Consider the following 18,816-nt stretch of genomic DNA (forward strand, 5'->3'; position numbering starts at 1 on the left):
GAAGATCGTGGTTCTCTGGTCCTGTGGTCGGTGGCTAGATGATGATCTTCAGAATTAAGATTTGAGCACCCAGGAGTTCCCGTGGTGGCGCAGTGGTTAACGAATCCGACTAGGAACCATGAGGATGCGGGTTCGGTCCCTGCCCTTGCTCAGTGGGTTAACGATCCGGCGTTGCCGTGAGCTGTGGTGTAGGTTGCAGACGCGGCTCGGATCTCACGTTGCTGTGGCTCTGGCGTAGGCCGGTGGCTACAGCTCCGATTCAACCCCTAGCCTGGGAACCTCCATATGCCTCGGGAGCGGCCCAAGAAATAGCAACAACAACAAAAAAGACAAAAGAAAAAAAAAAAAAAAAAAAAAAAGATTTGAGCACCCAGACGTCATGTATGGGTAGTAATTCCTGTTGTCTCCTGACCCATGAATACATGAGAAAGGCAGGGTGCCCCACCCATAGCGAGGGCCATCTAAGCATGTGGTGTTGTTTGAGTACCTACTATGTTCTGGGAACTGTTGGCCTCTTCAAGAATATTAGCATCTTTGCAGAGTAGATATTTATTATCTCATTTTTACAGGCGAAACATTAGTGATGCTTTCTCACGATGCTGGTTTGAAGTCATCTTTCTTGGCTTGTTTTTGTTTTCTTTCCCTTGTGTTGTTAACACCCATCAAATTTTCTGTTTACCCAAAGGAAGTGTTTTCATTCTTTCTTCCTAGTTCTTTTTTTTTTTTTTTTTTTTTGTCTTTTTGCCTTTTCTAGGGCCGCTTCCCACGGCATATGGAGGTTCCCAGGCTAGGGGTCCAATTGGAGCTGCAGCTGCCAGCCTATACCAGAGCCACAGTAACACGGGATCCGAGCCACATCTGCGACCTATACCACAGCTCATGGCAACACCAGATCCTTAACCCACTGAGCAAGGCCAAGGATCGAACCTGCAACCTCATGGTTCCTAGTCGGATTCGTTAACCACTGAGCCATCACAGGAACTCTGTTTCTTCCTAGTTCTTGACCTACCTCCTCCCAAAGTATTCATGGAACTGCTGCCCCTCACGGCGCTTTTCATTAAACGGTGCCACTCCCTGGAAAGAGGGGACATCTCTCTGTTTCGAGTGCTTTCTGGTTCCATCTGGAAACCTGGGGATGAGGGGGTGGGGGATGGAGGTGGCACTGGATAACCATTCGGAGCAGGCTCTCTTCTTACATGAGACCAGCGCGGCTTCAGTAGGATGGGGGAGGAAACTGACCCGTGTGCCCTGCGGGCTGGGGTGGGGGAATTCAGGAGAGTGAGGTGGGTCCTGTTCGTCAAGGGGTTTGGACCCACTGCCACATGCTTCATCCAAGGTCAGCAAACTGTCCCCCAAAAAGGTGCCCACTTTCCCAGTAAGGGAGGAGGGTGAGGGTTGAAACTGGTGCCTGGCAGACATGGAGGGCGCAGATGTAGACCATGGGTTCCTGCCTGTGCCCCCACCTGGGCGAGACCTGAGATGGGGCTGGAGGTCAGCTCTCCCCCTTCCCCGTTTTCATGGGGGCCTCCCCATGGTTTCTGCCCTTGGGTCAAGGTCAAAGCCAAGGCCCCGGGCACAGAGCCTCCCCTCTTCCTGGGAGGAGGTCCGTCACTGGCTGGGGGGTGGTGGGGGCGGGGGTCCTAGGTCAGCGACAGACAGTAGGTGGGGGTCAGTGCCCAGGCTGTACTGCAGCTCCCTCGGGGACAGCCCTTGAGGAGTGGCTGTGGCCCGGATGGCCCACCACCCCTGGCTGGAGCCCAGTAAGCAGGCACTTTGCTCTTTGCTGGTGGGTTTCTGTTGTTTCAGGACGAGTTGCTTGGGGACAAGAGAGCTGGTCGTGGCTGGAAGGGGAAGAGGTGCATGCAGGCTGGGGTCCCCACCTGCCAGGCTGGGCTCACCTTTCCTTCTAGAACGTGACTGGATGGCCGCTGTAACCATCCAGGGATGGTGCCCTGACCATTTGCCCGCTTCCTCTGTGACCCCAGCCTTGCTTTTCTGGGCGTGCCCAAGGGGGGTGCAGGGAGGGTCCCCGGGCCTGGGGAGGATGCTGCGGCAGGAGGAAGGGAAGGGGTTACCAGCCAGCCTCCCACTGGGCCTGCAGCCTCCCTTCTGGAGGGCTTTTAAAAACTGGCCGATTACCTTGTAATTGTTCCCAGCAGTGAGGAGCGAGTCCAGTGTTTGTTTTGCCTTCTGTGCTTTCCCGGCCAGCGGTAACCAAGGGCCGCTTCCCCTTGGTGACGGGGGAGCTCACTCGGGCCAGGGCCGATCCAGCCCCGGTGAGGGAGGCCTGGGGACCCGCAGGGCCCGGCCACTGGCACGGAGGGCACCCCTGCTCCCGGGGCTCCAGGGGGCCGCCTGCACTGTGCGTCTATCTCCTCTGGCCCGAGGACCAGGGCTTCTCTCCCGGGGCACTCACTCCCTGGGCACTGGCCCCAAACGCTCCGGCAGATCCATCCTCTGGTAGGTATCTGGAGGACGGTGAGGCCACGGGCTGGCGGGCCATGTGGGGGTGGGCCAAGGGCAGGGTTGTGGACCTCGGCTGGGATGGGGGCCACGGCTGACCTTCAGTCTAGATTCTGGCACGACTCGGCGTCCTCCGCTAGTTCTGGGAGAGACTTTTTGGGGAAGCGGAGATGTGCTGTGAAATAACCCAGGCAGTCCTCTTGGTCCCAGGCCGGCCGAGAGGGCCAGGACCCGTCTTGGATGGACGGGACTCTGGTCAGGGTGGGGGTGGGGCTGGAGGGAGGGGTCGTCCGAAGTGAGAGGAACGTTATAGCAGGAGTGGCCACAAGAAAGCTCGATGGCTGGGCTGGCTTGGCTAGTGGGTGAATCGGGGGTATTTGGAGAACAGAGAGCTGAGTGGGGCTTGTAAGGAGCTGGAAGGTGGGGGCGTAGAGGAGAGAGGCAGGAGGGGGCCTGGAAGGGATGTTGCCACTACCTCTGTCTTCCCAGACCCAGATGGACCCAGGGCTTCTAGAACATCTGGGTCAGGGAATCCGCAGCCTGGTTTATGCTCCCCCATTCTTCTGGGTCTGGAAGAAGGATGGGGCTCTGACTTCTCTTAAACTTGTTGGCTCCTAGATTTGGTTTGTTAGGAGTCAGACAGGCTTCCTGGTGAGGGATGGATGGTCCTCCGTGTTCTTTCTGAGATGTTTCCTTCTGGCCTCCGCCTCGGGAGGACCCACCCTGCCCGGCACACAGATCACCTGTGATAGGGCCACTCAGAGGCTGTCAGCTGGGATCAGGCCTGAGACTTGGCATTTCCAATGGGCTCCCAGGTGATGCCCAGGCTGTGGGCCCCTGGGCTCCCAGGGGGTGACTAGGCGCAGTTGCCCGGGGGGTAAACCTGCCCAGGGAAGGAGTCATCCTGCTCCGTGTGCAGAATCTCAGGCGCATCTGGTTTTCCGTTTGGGGGCCTGGAGAGGGGGTACCGTTGGTCTGGATTGGGGCTCTCTGGGCGGGGGGTGCTGGGGCAGGGGGCAGGGGGCCGTCCTGTGTGCCTCTGTGCCCCTTTCACTCAGATCCCTTGCACCAGCCCAGCTGCCATGCTCTCTAACCTCAGCGATTCACTCAAGTGCCTTTCAGGGGACAGCATTGTGTTTCAAAACCGTGGGTCCTTGTGGCTGTTTTGTTGGTAGGTCTCCATGCCTCAGCAGGAAAGAGGTGCTTTTGATATGGGAATGGAAACTTGGGACGGCCTTAGAAATACTCCGTGTGTTTGGAAATACTCCGTGTGTTCCACGAGAGGGGACTTGTGGTCTTCCTCCCATGAGGGGACCCCCTGCTGCCTGGCCCTGGAGGAGCCCCGGGCTGGCTGCCCCCTGGAGGGGGGGTGTGTGGGGGAGGGCTCCCCACACTTGGGTCTGTGGTCCATGCCCCTCCATGGCTGTGACAAGGCTGGCCTGCCTTGACACTGCGGAATGGGGGACATGTCCTCTGCTCCCCGTTTCGCCTGTGAAGGGGACATGCTGCTGCTGGGGTTTTATAAAGTCCAGCTTGCAGAGGAGACATACCTTTCTGAGCATGATCTGTCTGAAATCACTGTGCGGCGCCGCCGGGGTGAGCGCTGAGATAGGCTTGCATGTCTGCAGCGTGAGGCTGACAATTTTGCTGGACACGCAGGTGCCTTCCATCTGGCTTCTTCCTCCCTCCACCCTGGTTGCCCTCGAGGACTAGCCCACTCAATGGATGTTGGACCATTTTCCCTTTTGGCCACTTTCCCTTTCTTCCTTTTTGCGTCCTCAGAGGCGATGAGTGGACCAGACACACCCCAGATCCAAGCTGCTTCCCCAAGAACCTTTTCCAGATGTGTCTGTCCCAGCTGCCTGGCCCCAGCAAGCACAGAGGCAAGGCAGACCCACTGCCGATGCCACCACGCCCTTCCCAGAGCAGGTGGGGGAGAAGGGGGAGGCCTTGGGTTCAGCAGTTAAAAACCCAACTGGTATCCATGAGGATGTGGATTCGGTCCCTGGCCTCACTCAGTGGATTAAAGGATCTGGCATTTCTGTGGCTGTGGGCATAGGTTGGCAGCTGTAGCCCCGATTCAACCTCCGTGTGCCTCAGGTGCAGCCCGAAAAAGAAAAGAATAATAGTAATGATAAAATAGGTTGCATCCTTGCATTGACTCCCAAGCTGGTCTCCAGCTGCCCACAGCCCCTTCTCAACCTAGCACCCAAGAAGGTTCTATAGGGAGAGAAGTCAGACTGCATCCTCTGCCTGCACAAAGCCCTCTGCTGGTTACTTTCTGGTCAAAGTAAAGACAAAACCCAAAGTCCTTCCTGGTGGCCCATGAGGCCTGGCGTGCCTGCCCTCTGCTCACCTCCTACTGTCTCCTTCCATAGCCTCTTCCTCCCTCTTCTCCAGCCACACCACCTCTCTGGTGTTCCCTCAACCTGCCAAGCATGCCTCCACCCCAGGACCTTGGCACACCCTGTTCCTTTTGCCTTTGAATAGTCACATGCTTTTCTCTCCCTTCTTCCAGGTCTCTGTCCACGTATCATTACATCCCTTACCACCTTCTCCCATTGCTCGCTCTGTCCCTGCTACTTGGCTTCATTGTCCTTTGACATTTCTTACCTGGCCCTGTGTTAGATAGTCGCTCGGTCAACACCTGTCTATTGCACACCCGCTTTGTTCCAGGCACTGTTTGAGGCACGGGGGCCACCACGGTGAACACAGCAGATCAAAATCTCTGCCCCGCAGCTTGCATTGATTGTTCAATTATCTGTCCATCCCTACTAGCCTGGTGTCTGCCTACATTGTAGGTATATGTATAATGTAGATAGTAGTAGACGCCTAATAAATATTTTTGGAACGAACTTCAAGCACCTTATTCGGATCTGGCTGTGTTCCAGTGGGTTAAAGGAGCCAGCATTGCCGCGAGCTACTGTGTAGGTTGCGGATGTGGCTTGGAGCTGGCATTTCCCTGGCTGTGGCGTAGACTGGCAGCTGCAGCTCCGATTCCTCTCCTGGCCTGGGAACCTCTGTATGCCATGGTTGCGGCCCTAAACATGCAGGTGCAGCTGATGTTCAGGTGCTCATCAGCCGAATGTTGAGAGAACCCCCCCCTCAGGCTAGATCACCTCTGTAGGTGTCTATCTTGGGGGTTTTGTTGGTTCTTACCAGTTTCCACCTGGAAGATGCTTGCTGGCAGTGTAGACGAACACTACCCCGCTTTCCCAAACACCAACCATGTGTCACCCACAGGTGTGAGTCATTCACTTTGTTGAGGTTCTCAGGGACCAAGGAACAAAGAAAGGCTCTTGGGAAGCCCTTGCTGCCCCATCGGGGGCTGAGCAGGTGCTGGGGGGGAGAGGTGAGTAAGCCGCGAAGGCATTATTAACACCTACTGGGTACACATAGGCCTTGACCTTGGCCCTTTTGGGCAGCTCTCCGTGTTACCGTCCAGGGATCTTGGCCTCTTTAATCAATAGAAATTGAGAAGAGGCCAGATAGGCAATTCAGGCAAGGCTTTCCTGGGGCTCCCGCTGCGACAGATTTCCCTTACTCGCTCGCTCCCCAGGGTGGGGGTCAAGCTGGTTCCTTATATGGAGCGTAGGGGTGGGTTCAGGGTCAGGCCAGAGGGATGGCTTGGGTGGTCTGCCCACCCCTTTGGTGCTGTTGCGTGCAGTGGGCATGTGTAGTACCCTGCTTTTGCTCCATGCACCACTCTGGTGTTGCTCTCAGCTGTTGAGAAGTGTCTGTTGGTTGGTTTAGTTTTTTTCTGTATCTTGTCCACAATTTGCCCCACCTGTCATGCACAGTTTTTTAAATAACTTTTAGTTTGGTTTTGGTTTGTCGTATGTCATCGCTCGAGGAGGTGTTTGTCCAGCTGCAAGCACGGCAACTAAGGGTCCCAGATCCCAGGTCCCAGCCTGTCCCATCCGTGTTTTCCATGAGCCAGTGGCCAGAGAGGATCTGTGGGTGGTGGTAGCACCTGGCATGAGCAGCTGGGGTCTCTGGGTCTCTGGGTCTCTGGGCGATGAGCCTCACGAGCATGCTGTGACTCAACCCGTTAGAACAGGTTTTCGTGTGGCAACAGGTCCCGTCCAACTGTGCATTAGCCTGGGGCCTGCCCGGCCCGGGCCACAGCCCCACGGTGTGGTGTCACGGCTGGCAGGCAGGCACGTGGGCGGGCATAGACGTCACAGAGGGAGTGAGCAGGAGTGGCTGGGCTGGTTTCGATACCGCAAAGTACAGCCTTTGCTAATTTGGAGCGGTCCAGCGTGTTGACCTGCTCTGTGAAAAAGCAAGGACCAGGGAATTCCAGCTGTCTCTCCCTTTTCACCCTGCCTTAGTTTCCAGAGTGAGGAGTGTGCCCGACGAGGGAGGCGCCCTGGCCTCTGTTCTGTGCATCCTCACCCTCAGACCAGCAGTGCTTGTGCATGTGTCGGTCAGTCCCTCCTTGCACCACATTTCAGGTGCAGCTTGGAGCTGCAGGCATGCCTTCCAGATTCCTCCATAGAACCCTCATCTACAGGTGTGTCTCAAGGCAGCGGGGTTGCCAAACCACAGCTCTGCATTTTTTTTTTTTTTTTTAATCGGAGGAAGGACTTGGGGTGGGGTGGGGAGCAGAGAACTCAGCTCTAGATGGCTCCTCGCTCCCCAAGGGATGCCATTAGCCATGTCCCCACGTGTAACCCTGGCTGACAGGCCTGGTTCTGCCCGCCAGGTCTCTGCAAGCTCCGGGCTTCTTTCTGCCCTGCAGCCTCTCTCCTGCCGTGCGGCTTTTGGAGAAGCACATGTTTTTCATCCATTTATATTTTTTCATTTGTTGTGAAATTCACCTAACAGTGAAGAGGACACTTCAGGGAGTTCCCATCGTGGCCCAGTGGCCACGAACCCAACTAGTATCCAGAAGGATGCTGGTTTGATCCTCTGACAAAAAGCCAACCACACAAAAAGGACAGTTCAGTGGCCTATAGGGCGCTGGTGATGAGCAGCCACCACGGCCATTGGGTTCCAGAACATTCTCACCAGCCACAAAAGAGGCCCTGACCTATTAGCCATCACTCTCCATCCCTTCCCCCACTCCCCTGGCCCCCGGCTACCACCAGTCTCTATGGACTTACCTATTCCGGCTGTTTCATAAAAATGGGAACAGACACCATGAAACCATTTATATCTGCCTTCTTTCACCAGCGTAGAGTATTTGAGCTCCATCCACATTGTGGCAGATGTCGCTTCGTTCTTCCCGTTTAGGGCTGAGTGAGACTCCATTGTCCGTGTATTCCACAATTCATTCATCCATTCATCCCCTGATGGCCTTTTGGATTCATCCATTTATGTTTTTGCAACAACAGTACTAGCCAGGAAATCTGAAAGAAAGGGAAATGCATAAGCGTCTCACTCTAAATAGAGAAACATCATTTTGCTGGCTTCCTTTTCATCTTTTTTCCCACATGTGCTTGGAGAATTTTTTCTAGGTTTTACTCTTAGGGCAGATACGGTGTGGCCTTTCTTTCACCTGACATAGAAACATTTCTCCGAGCCTCTTGCACAGTGGTCCTTTCCGCTAGCATCTTGGACAGTGTGCCCATCTCTGTCCCCTCTGGGCCTCCTGGCCTTGTCCTCCACGGGACCAGCCGATGCCAATGGGACTCTGGTGCCTGGACCTTCCGGCTTGCCTGCAAGTTCAGGATTAGTTTGTTGCCACCTGTGGGCCCGCCGAGGCCCTCCCTTGTCAGGTTGTTGGCTCAGGGGTTCAGGACTTTCCAGGTGGACAGGGTTGGAGGAGGAAGGCCAGCGACATCAAAGGGGACGTCCCTTCAGGCCGTTGTGGCTTTAAAGGATCCTTAGGTCCTTTTTTCATCAACTGGCCTGCGAGGCCCAGGGATTTGTCTGTCCCTTGGCATCCTGTTGAGTTCCATGAAATCCCACCCAAGGCACAGTGATTAGGTTGCCCTAGGAGACGCACTGCCTGATTCCTTTCAGAATCCCATCCAAGTTCATTGGCTGCGGTCCATTCAAGGTCCAGTTGACAGACCTGCTGTCCAGCTAGTTGTGCAGAAATTCCCGAATGCCTTCAGACACCGCAGTCAGTTCCAAGCTCAGGAAGCCTGGTGGTAGGCTGCTTTGACATTGGATAGTCTTCTACTAAAAGTGGACGGTGGGGTGGGGTTCTCAGGGCCAAGGTTTTGAGGGTGATGAGAGGAGCAGTAGCCTCTCCCCAGAGTCCCTCATGCAAGAGGTCGGGGTGGGGTGGGGTGAGGGAGAGGTGCCGGCCATGCATTTGCATCTCTAACAGGTGGTCTCTCTGGTCCGGGGACCCCACTTTGAGAACCACTCCTGTGACTCTTTACAAGAGAGCATTCCTGCAGCCTCTCCCACTGAAGGAATTGTGTGACGTCTACCCCTGCTCTTGACCTAAAGGCTTTCCGTTATTTCATGGGGCTTTTGAGGTTGTCCATCCACGGGCAGCTTTGCTGGCGCTGTGGTCTCACGGGACTGGGCTCCTCGGGCCACTCCTGCCGTGGCCGAGGGCTCTCCTGCCCTTGGCGTTCAAGATCCCATCCTTTTACTTTGTTTTTTAACTTTGAAAACGTTTTGGGGTTCCTGCTGTTGCACAATGGGATCCGTGGCACCTTGGGAGCCTTGGGATGAAGGTTCAATCCCTGGCCTGGCAACTGTGTCTCAGATCTGATCCCTGGCCTGGAAGCTCCATAAGCCGTGGGGTGGCCAAAAAAAAAGAAAAGAAAAAGAAAAAAATTTTTAAAATTATAGTTGATTCACAGTGTTGTGCCAATATCCCGCTGTACAGCAACAAGATTCCATCCTTTTAAATGTCCTCTGATGTGAAAGGGAGATGGGAGGGGCATGTATTAGGCTCCTACTGTGTACACCCGATGCTATGTCGAGTGCTTTAGCGACACAGTTCCACGTGGAAATCGTGAACTTCCTGGCCTCCCTCCTGCTTAGTCTTCCTGGAGGGACAGGGGGTGACCCAAGGGACCCCTCTCAGAGGAGGCTTTCCCAGTTGGCACATTCTGCTGGAAGAGGCCAGAATGTCTTTGCCCCCTGGCCCTAAAGCTTGGGTGTGGTCAGATTTTATTCCCTGATGGAGGCAGGTGGTGAATGAAGTTGCTCTGGGCCGCCTCCCAGGCCTTGCAGCTCTGGAGTGAGCTGAGCAAGTGTCCTGCAGGCACTGGGGCCTCCAGAGAGGACCCTGATTTTCCTGTGGAGCCTTTCCTGGGCATCCACCTCGGGGAAGGTGAACCCCACTTTTCTCAGGGCCAGAGTGAGCTCATGGAGGCCACCAGTCCACACTGGGGGTTGGAGGCTTCCACCGTCAGCCAAGTGGGAGGAGGAGGGACCAGTGTCCCTGAGCCTTTCCCCTCGGCTGACCATGGGCTTTCCCCACGAGGTGACCGTGGCACTGTCCCCCACCCTGCCTTCCGACCCCTTTTCTATGCTCCCCCCCCCCGCCCCCAGCTCCCCTGTGGACCCAGGCAGGCGTTGTTTGATGGACCACCCAGCCTGAGCACCATGCGGCAGAGCTGGGGGTAGGGGTGGAGCCGGTTCCACAGTCTAGACCTTATTTCTGCTGCCACTGCCGCTCCAATACACATCTGCTGCTGGCTCGAAAAAAACCTCAGAAGGTCACCATGTGTCATTGTGTGTCACTCGGGTCCCTCCAAAGAGCCGGGCTTCTCATCTGAACGAAGCCCAGGCCACTGCTTCGTTGACAACCTTGCCTCGGGTGCATCCGTGACTTTTTTCTTTCTTTCTTTTTTTTTTTGATTTTTAGTCTCTGAATGAATGTTAATGCTATTTCCCAGGGGCAGGGCTCAACTGACTCGAGCCCTTTCTGAAAGTGCCATGAGTAATATGGGTCCTTCTGTAGGTGTTTACGGCAGGTGCATTTTTTGGTCTTTTGAGGTCAGAGGCTACAGCTCTGGACCGTGTGGGATTTTTCTCTCTGGTATCACTTGTCAGAACTTTCCAGAAAGATCCAAGCCTTTTTGTGGGTTCCAGGGGAGACACTGATGTTTTGATCCCTGCTTGAGCTTCCCTGGGTTTCCCCAGGCACCCCCTCCCCAGTGTGCAGGCGAGATGGGGTTAGGGGTTGCAACCACGTGGGTCCTGTGCTGCGGTTGGTGGCACCTTTGCCAGGGCTCCATGGCCAGGCTTGCACAGAGCACACACGCCCTGAGCCCTCCCACCACCGAAGCGTGTTCCCCAGCCCTGGCTGGCAAAGCAAGCAACCCTAATTAGTGGGCAGAGCCGGGCAGCCACTCAGCCCGGCTGCAGGAGTTGCATTCTGATCTAATAACAGATCACGAAGGCCTGCTTCTCTTGCAAAATCCTGGGCTGCAACCACCGACGTGTGAGGCGGGGAGGCGGAGGGAGGGTGCTTATTTGATCTTCAGGTGAAAGGAGGCTTTATAAATAGGTCAGCTTGTTCTACATCCTGAATTTTATTCTTCCCCGTCTTGGGTTGAAACAATGGGTTTACTGTTCTGGGGTCAGTTGGACTCGCCGAGGGGGAACAGAGCTGAAAGGGGGTGAGCGTGCATCTGCCCTTCCACAGGGGCCTCCTGTGTGTCCCCTGCCCCCAACCCCTGTTCCATCCATTTGTCACCGATCACCTTGGACGTGTCTCCAACAGAGGGTACTGCTTATTCAATAAAACTTATTTTTTTTAACAAAAAATGATGATTTTTGGTAGTTCCAGTTTCAGATCAATTGATCTGCAAGTGCTTTTCTGGAAGGCGGAATTGCAGAGTCTTGGCTTTAATTGAAGGGACACCACAGAGATCCAGGCGGTTGCTGAGCCCGCGGTCGGGTCTGAGCCAAGGTTGGCGTGCTTGCCTGTCTCCAGCCTCTGCCCCCAAGATCCTCCTTCCCCGCCTTCTCACCTGGCCTTGTCAGAGCACAGAACCGCGTACAGCCACCAGCGCTGCGTTTGCCATCTGAAGATGGAGCGGTTCTTTTTTGGTCCGGAGTCTGGAGACAAATAGCCATCCCATGTTTGCTGGACAAATGAAATTGTGTGATGAAGAAACGGAGTAATTGGAAGTCGTAGGAGAACGCTTTGCAGAAATAAATGTCCCCTCTGGGATGGCCCCAGATCTATAGCTGGGAGTTCTTGTCTTTTATTTTATTTTTTGGCCACATCTCTGGCATGTGGGAGGGAGCTCCCGTGCTAGGGATCAAACCTGCACCACAACAGTGATAACACGGGGTCTTAACCTGCTGGGCCACCAGGGAACTCCTCTTCTCCTTTCTTTTAAACCCTCTACTGTCAACTGTGGATCTTTCATGGGCGTCTTGGTGGGTAAATTAGGCATTTGTCCTGTGTTTTCTTTATAAGAAGTAACAGGTGGAAAGCCTTAGGAAGTTGCTTTGTGGTCAACTTGTTCCTGTGCGTGTAGTATCTTAAATCAGTATTTTTCAGGCTTGTATTCTTTTTGTGTGTGCTTACAAATCATTTTCAGGACAAAAGAAATAGATGCCTTAAAAAGGGGGTTTTTCATTTTTTTTTTTTTCAATTCAAAAAGTGCTTAGAGGACTTAAAGCCCCACCCTCCGGGATTGACCATTGTGAAAGGTTTAGTGTGTCTTCTGGACCTTTCTCTATGCCAACAGGCAGATATATGCTCACAGAGAGCGTCTTTTAAAATTCTGTTCTTATGGAACCAGCATCCTGCCCAGCCTGTGCTTCTCCAATTTGCTTTTCAAAATGTAATAGCATCACTTCCATTTCACGTTAGGTCAGCATCTCTGAGAGGCCTCCTCCTTCTCCCCGAGGCAGCTGGAGGGCTTGGTGCATTAGGCATCTTTGCCCACGTGCCCCTGTGCGGGGCTGTAGGGTTTCAGAGACAAGAGCCCTGGCAGAGGGATCGCTGCGTGTCTTACATCTGAATGGGAACTGCCACATGGCACCTGCACCCCAAGAAGCGTCCCATTTGGGGTCTGGGACACACACCCACACCTGTACACATAGGGCCCTTTCCCCACATCCTCTCCAGTTTCCCTTAACCCTTGCTGACCCTGTGCATCTCGCAAGGCTCGCTGGTCCCCTGTCACTGATAGAACCCTGCCAGCATCACTCTTCTCTGTGACTTGACCTATGTGGGTATATCCAATAGGCATTCTCCACCACGTGCCCAGGAAACTCAGATGGGAGTATGCCCGTTCCCTTCCCCTTCAGAGAGAATGGAGGTCTTAGATCATCAAAGCCTGGGGTGGCTTTCACTCGGCCCAGGTCTCAGGCCCCTAATTGGTGTGCTCTGGGGATGCTTTGGACTCTCCTGCACCCTCTGCACTTCCTCCCCCGCACATCTACCCATTCTGCATCTGGTTGCAGCCACATTTAAACGTAGACGAGGAGTTCCCGTTGTGGCTCAGCAGTAACAAACCCAACTAGCATCCATGAGGACGCGGGTGCAATCTCTGGCCACACTTAGTGGGTTGAGGATCCAGCATTGCCACACTTGCCTGTAGGTTGCAGGCAAGGCCCAGATCTAGCGTTGCTGTGGCTGTGGTGTCGGCTGGCAGCTGCAGCTCCAATTCCACCCCTAGCCCGGGAACTTCCATAGGCCATAGGTGCAGCCCTAAAAAGCAAAATAAAATAAAATAAAATAAAATAAAGTGAATGAAAGATGGAGGCCAGCTGGAGAGCTTTAAGTGTCCTTGCATGGCAAAGAGGTGGCCATGTGTGGACGACAGGAAGTCTTGGCCTGAATAAGGGTGGGGTCAGGCAGGCAACAGGTGCGTTATGAGGGGCCCTAGGGTCACCCCAGTGATTGACCACCTTGGAGAGGATTCCAGTGGTAGGGTGGCCCAGACATAGCACAAGGGCTGGCTCATGTCCCCTGGCTGTGCCCTGGGGTGCCCTTGTGTGGGAGTGGCCCTAAGACGCTGCAGGCACCTTTGCCTGCCCTCCCTGTCCCCGTCCCCTCTCTCCAGCCCCCTCCTCCCAGGGACTCCCTCTGCTCAAGGTCACATGGTCCAGAGGCCAGAAGGGGTCCCTCCTCTTGAATGGTTCCCCACGTGGGGGCCCAGGAGAATAGGAGCTCAGCACGAGCCCCTTGTAAGTGAACCCGCTTGGCAAGCCACTGTGAGGTCACACGGTCTTTTCTGACCCCTCATTCTGAGGCTGGACTGACCTTGTGCCACGAGGTTCCTCCCCACCTCCATCTCAAGCTTTCCTACTGCAGTGATCCGTGTGCGGGACCCTTGGTCTGTTCTTGTAAATAAAGTTTTATTGGTACTCAGCCTCGATCACTTACTTATGTGCTGACTGTGGCTGCTTTCGTGCTCCGAGGCAGAGTTGAGTCGATGCACAGACAGAGGTATCGAACCCACAAAGCCTAGAATGTTTATTACCTAACCCTTTACACAAGAGGTTTGCCAGTCCCGGTCCAGCCGCAGTAGGAGTTAGATGTGTGCACAGACTCAGACCTACTGACCTTAAGTGCCCTTCTGCTCCCCTCCTCTCTCCCCACCCCATCACCCCTTCCCCGCTCTGACTTGTCCTCATCCTCCTTGTTGTGGTCCTTATCCAACCCCCTTCTCCCCCCCCGCCCCTGCCCATGGCATGTGGAAGTTCCTGGGCCAGGGATCAAACCTGCACCACAGCAGTGACACCAGGTCCCTAACCACTTGGCCACCAGGGAACTCCCCTTCCCACCTATTTCTCTCCAAATATTCTAAATGACTGTGTTGAGAGGACTTTTCCCCACCCCTTCCTTTCCCACACGGCCCCCTGCCCCCACCCCAGCTTCCTCCTCATTCTTCCCACCTGTTCCCATGAGTGGGGGTGGGTGACACAAGGGGTCCCTGAAAAGATGCCTGTGAGGGGGTGAGGGAGCCCCTGTTCCACAGCAGAAAGTGGGGTGGTGAGAAGAGGGACCTGACCGCCAAGGTACGGGGATCTGGGGCCCAGCGTTCCCACACGGGCATCTGCTGGAGGCCAGCCTCTGGGGTCCCGCAGATGGCATCTCATCCCATGGGGTCTTCCCAGCTAAGAGCGAGGCAGCTCCAGGTCAGCTGGATACCCAGGCATCCGGCCCCAAGGCAGATCCCGCCCCTCTCCGTGCCCTGCTAGTCCCCGTGCCCAGTGGCCCCAGGCTCCCAGATTTCCTGCAGCTGGTCCCTGCCCTTGTCCCCCAGCAGGCACTCTGACGTCTGCCACGGTGGGAGAGCGACGTGCCCGCTGCAGCCCCACACTGGGTTCTTTTGTGTCCTCCTTGTCCCAGGCACCGTAGTGCTCCTTGGAACAAGGGGCCCGTGTGACGCTTCTCCAGCGGCCAGGCACCGATGGCCTCGGGCCCAGCAGCTCTGCATACTCGCTTAGTCATGTTTATTTAGCCAGGAGGCTGCCGGCTCCCTTGTCTGGTCAGTCCTAGGAGCCCGTCCCCCAAACCAGGCAGCCAAGAATCCCTTCTGCAGGCTGGCGGGGGATGGTGGCAGGGTGATGGCAGGAAGAAGCTTCTCTCTTAAGTGAGGCTTGGAAAACCGAAATAGCTTGTGACTTTCCCCTCTCCAAGGCGGATGCTGGGGACAGGAGTGGTTGGCGAGGCCAGTGCCCTGTCAGTCCCATATGGCAGCCCCCTTCTCCCTGTGACCCGATGAAGAGGCCAGACAGAGGCACTGAGACCTGCCCTCCGACCCATGGCTCCACTCTCCCTTAAAGGAGCCAAGGGCTGGTGAGGCCAGGGCAGGACTGAGGTCCTGGAGGCAGATGCCCTCCCCAGATGGGCTCCTGGGACCCAAGGAGCCAAACATTAGCTGCTAGTTGAAATGTGCGGCTGGGAGGGCGTGGCCATCTAACCACTGGTCCAGCACTACCTGGGGGATGGGGGGGTGGCGGCGAGAGCTTTCGTGCCCACCTGACTCGGGCCAGCCTCGGGGACTCCTGAGGCAAGAGCTTCATGCCCACGCCGAGCTTCCCTTCCCTGGTGTGAACCGGTGCTCCGTCTTCCGAGCGGCTGTGCTGGAGAAGAGGAGGGGCTGGAGTTGACCTCGCATTCAGCTTCTGCTGCCTCTTAAGGATCCACCTTCCCCGCAAACAGCAGGCGGGGTGGTGGGGGCGGAGGGGGGCTTCCCCTCGCTTTGACCAGGGCAGGTGCCCACCGCGCCACACCGACCTCGGAACCAGGCCAGCTTGGCTTTCTGCCCTGGGAAGCTGTGATGAGATATTTCATGAGTGGCAGGCTGGGCGTCTGACACAGTTGAGTATAACACCTACCCCCGAGGCCACCTGTCTTCATAGACTGCAGGGCAGACACTCGCCTCCTGTCTGCCAACCTGGCTGTGGGGGTAGGAGGGAATTTCACCTGTGTCTCTGCCCTCCGCCCCCGTCAGGTGTGATGGGAGCCTGGAAGCAGGCTGCTGGTGCCCGCGGAAAGGGAACCTCGCCCTCCGGGTTAACGGCCCCTTCTGCCGCACCTGCTCACCCGCCTCCTGTTTCTCTTTCCATCCCCTAGGCAGTCCCCAACGCTCCACGCCATGCAGGGGCCGCCTGGCGAGCTCCCTTAGGAGTGCTGTCCGGCCTGATTGGAACCGTGGAGAAGAGGCCCCGCGATTGATGAGTTTGCCCTGGACATTGGTGAACAGGTGAAACGGGAGGCCAACATGGGACAGAAGGTCACTGGAGGAATCAAGACCGTGGACATGAGGGACCCCACATACCGGCCCTTGAAGCAGGAGCTCCAGGGTCTGGACTACTGCAAGCCCACCCGCCTGGACCTGCTGCTGGACATGCCGCCCGTGTCCTACGACGTCCAGCTGCTCCACTCCTGGAACAACAACGACCGCTCGCTCAACGTCTTCGTGAAGGAGGACGACAAGCTCATCTTTCACCGGCATCCGGTGGCCCAGAGCACGGACGCCATCCGGGGCAAAGTCGGGTACACGCGTGGGCTGCACGTGTGGCAGATCACGTGGGCCATGAGGCAGCGGGGCACCCACGCCGTGGTGGGGGTGGCGACGGCAGATGCCCCCCTGCACTCTGTTGGGTACACGACACTCGTGGGGAACAACCACGAGTCCTGGGGCTGGGACTTGGGGCGCAATCGGCTCTACCATGACGGCAAAAACCAGCCGAGCAAAACGTACCCGGCCTTTCTGGAGCCGGACGAGACCTTCATTGTCCCTGACTCCTTCCTGGTGGCCCTGGATATGGACGACGGGACCCTGAGCTTCATTGTGGATGGACAGTACATGGGAGTCGCTTTTCGGGGACTCAAGGGCAAAAAACTGTATCCTGTAGTGAGTGCCGTCTGGGGCCACTGCGAGATCCGCATGCGCTACTTGAATGGACTTGACCGTAAGTGTCCTCTGTGCTGTCTGAGGTGGCAGGGTCCCTGCACGCCCCGTGTCCCCCTGGTCCTGGCTGGGCCCAGCTGAAGCTTGACAGTTGTCGAAATTTAAATGTCTTAAGTAGACAGCCCAGTGTGTAGATCCTCAGAGGCCGGTCTTGCCTGCCTCTGGTTAAGTGAGGACTTCTAGCCAGAGTCTGTCAGATTACCTGGCAGCACTTTGTGGATGAATGGATGGGTGGATGGATAGATGGATGATGGATGGATGAGTGGATGGATGGATGAATGGGTGGATGGATGGATGGATGGACGGGTGGATGGATGGGTGGGTGGGTGGATGGGTGGGTGGATGGATGATGAATGGATGAGTGGATGGATGGATGGGTGGGTGGATGGACGGGTAGATGGATGGGTGGGTGGGTGGATGGATGAATGGGTGGATGAGTGGATGGATGGATGGGTGGGTGGATGGATAATGAATGGATGGATAAATAAATAAGCGAATGGATGGATGGATGTGAGTGGATGGATGCGTAAATAGGGAGTGAAAGGGTGGATGGATGGATAGATGGTTGGATTGCTGTGAGCAGATGATGGATATGAGTGGATGGAATAGTGGGTGGGTGGGTGGATGAATAAATGACTGGGTAGGTGGACGGTCCTTGGTAGATATGGCTTGTTTCTGGCTGACCTGCCTCCAGATTTGATCTGCAGTCGACCACCTTCTAGCACGAAAGCCAGCATGTTATTGAGCTGAGCTTTGCGGCCTTAGGGCTGCTAGGGCCCATCATGTAAGGGAAAGCCCATAGTCTCTCGTTCATTAGGTAGGTTTGGGGTCTGTCTTTCCTGATGCCAGAGGCTTCTGAATGGGCTCCTTTGGGACACAGTGCCCTGAGAGGGCCTCTTTGAGTCATGATGTCAGGAGGCCTTTGGAGAGATGAACCGGGATTAGAAAGAGGCTGCGTCAGCAGCAGTGTCCACCTGTCCCCTTGGAAAAGGGAGTGGCCTTTCTCAGACCACATGTGAAAATAGCCTACATGCGGCAGCACTGCCCTGGTCTGGGAAGTGGATTGCGCTGTGGCTCTGTGGGAGCCCAGGGTTTTGGGAGACCCCAGGGTTCCAGAACTGTCTGTCCTGGGCTTGACCGCACCTTCCATGGGTCCCTTCTACCATCTCACCTTGGGAGTTCCTGTTGTGGCTCAGTAGGCTAAGAACCTGAGCAGTATCCATGAGGATGCAGGTTCCATCTCTGGCCTCACTCAGTGGGTTAAGGATCCAGCAGTACTGCAAGCTGCAGTGTAGGTCGCAGATGCCGCTCAGATCTGGCGTGCCTGTGGCTGTGGTGTAGGCCAGCAGCGGCAGCTCCAATTCGACCCATGGCCTGGGAACCTCCGTGTGCCATGGGTGCGGCCTTAAAAAGAAAAAAAAACAATCTCACCTTGGACGGGGGCTGGGCTGGAAAGCTTTGTCCACTCATGCACTGATGGGCTTTAAGGGGTGGGTTTGGCCTGCGGCCTCAAGATCTAACCCTCCTGCAGGCTGGGTGAGGCCCCTCGGGGGGTCAGGAGCACAGGCGTGTCCTCTGGTCTGACAGCCCCCAAATGGTCAGGTTCTCCCACTCCTCCTCTTCCCCACTTCAGTCTTGGGAAGATACCAGAAAAAAGATGCAGGGCCTTAGAGCAAACTCTTAACAGAGTTTCTCCTTAGAAGCCTCCCCTGCCCCCGTCCCCTCGCTGCCCCTCCTGGGCTTTGGTCATCACAGGGAACCCACGGCCAGGCGGGGCGTCTGCCTCACCTGTGCAGCCCAGCATCCTAGGCGGTGGGGCTCCTGGCAGGGGCAGCCAGGTGTGCATCCAGCAGGTAACACATCTGAGGACATAACCTCAGACCTGGTCCAGGGAACCAGGAGGGCGAGTTCTGTGAGTTCCTCTCCCCAGACGACAGGGTAGAAAGTCCACAGCCACGTCTGCCCCACGCAGGGATGGGAACCTGGGACCTGGGGTCTCAGGGGACCCTGGCCCTGCAGCCCTGCCTCTGGCGGGACCAGGGCC

At 56.0% G+C, this 18,816-nt stretch overlaps 1 protein-coding gene across 3 annotated transcripts in view; it reads left to right on the plus strand.

Annotated features, from left to right (window-relative positions):
- SPSB1 (splA/ryanodine receptor domain and SOCS box containing 1) overlaps positions 1-18,816 on the plus strand; it is a 69,029-nt gene that overhangs the window by 38,221 nt on the left and 11,992 nt on the right. For 2 of the 3 annotated variants that reach the window (XR_002344884.1, XM_021095289.1), the window contains exon 3: positions 15,932-16,773. Coding sequence is in view for 2 of the 3 variants with exons in the window: in XM_021095289.1 (XP_020950948.1) it covers positions 16,080-16,773 (694 nt within the window). In the remaining variant the exon portion in view is untranslated. Of the gene's footprint in view, positions 1-1,669; positions 2,461-15,931; positions 16,774-18,816 lie in introns of those variants that run through there. The other variant, XM_021095290.1, reaches the window with a different exon arrangement.

The sequence above is a fragment of the Sus scrofa genome, chromosome 6, assembly GCF_000003025.6.
Source record: "Sus scrofa isolate TJ Tabasco breed Duroc chromosome 6, Sscrofa11.1, whole genome shotgun sequence".
In the NCBI taxonomy this organism is placed as follows: Eukaryota; Metazoa; Chordata; class Mammalia; order Artiodactyla; family Suidae; genus Sus; species Sus scrofa.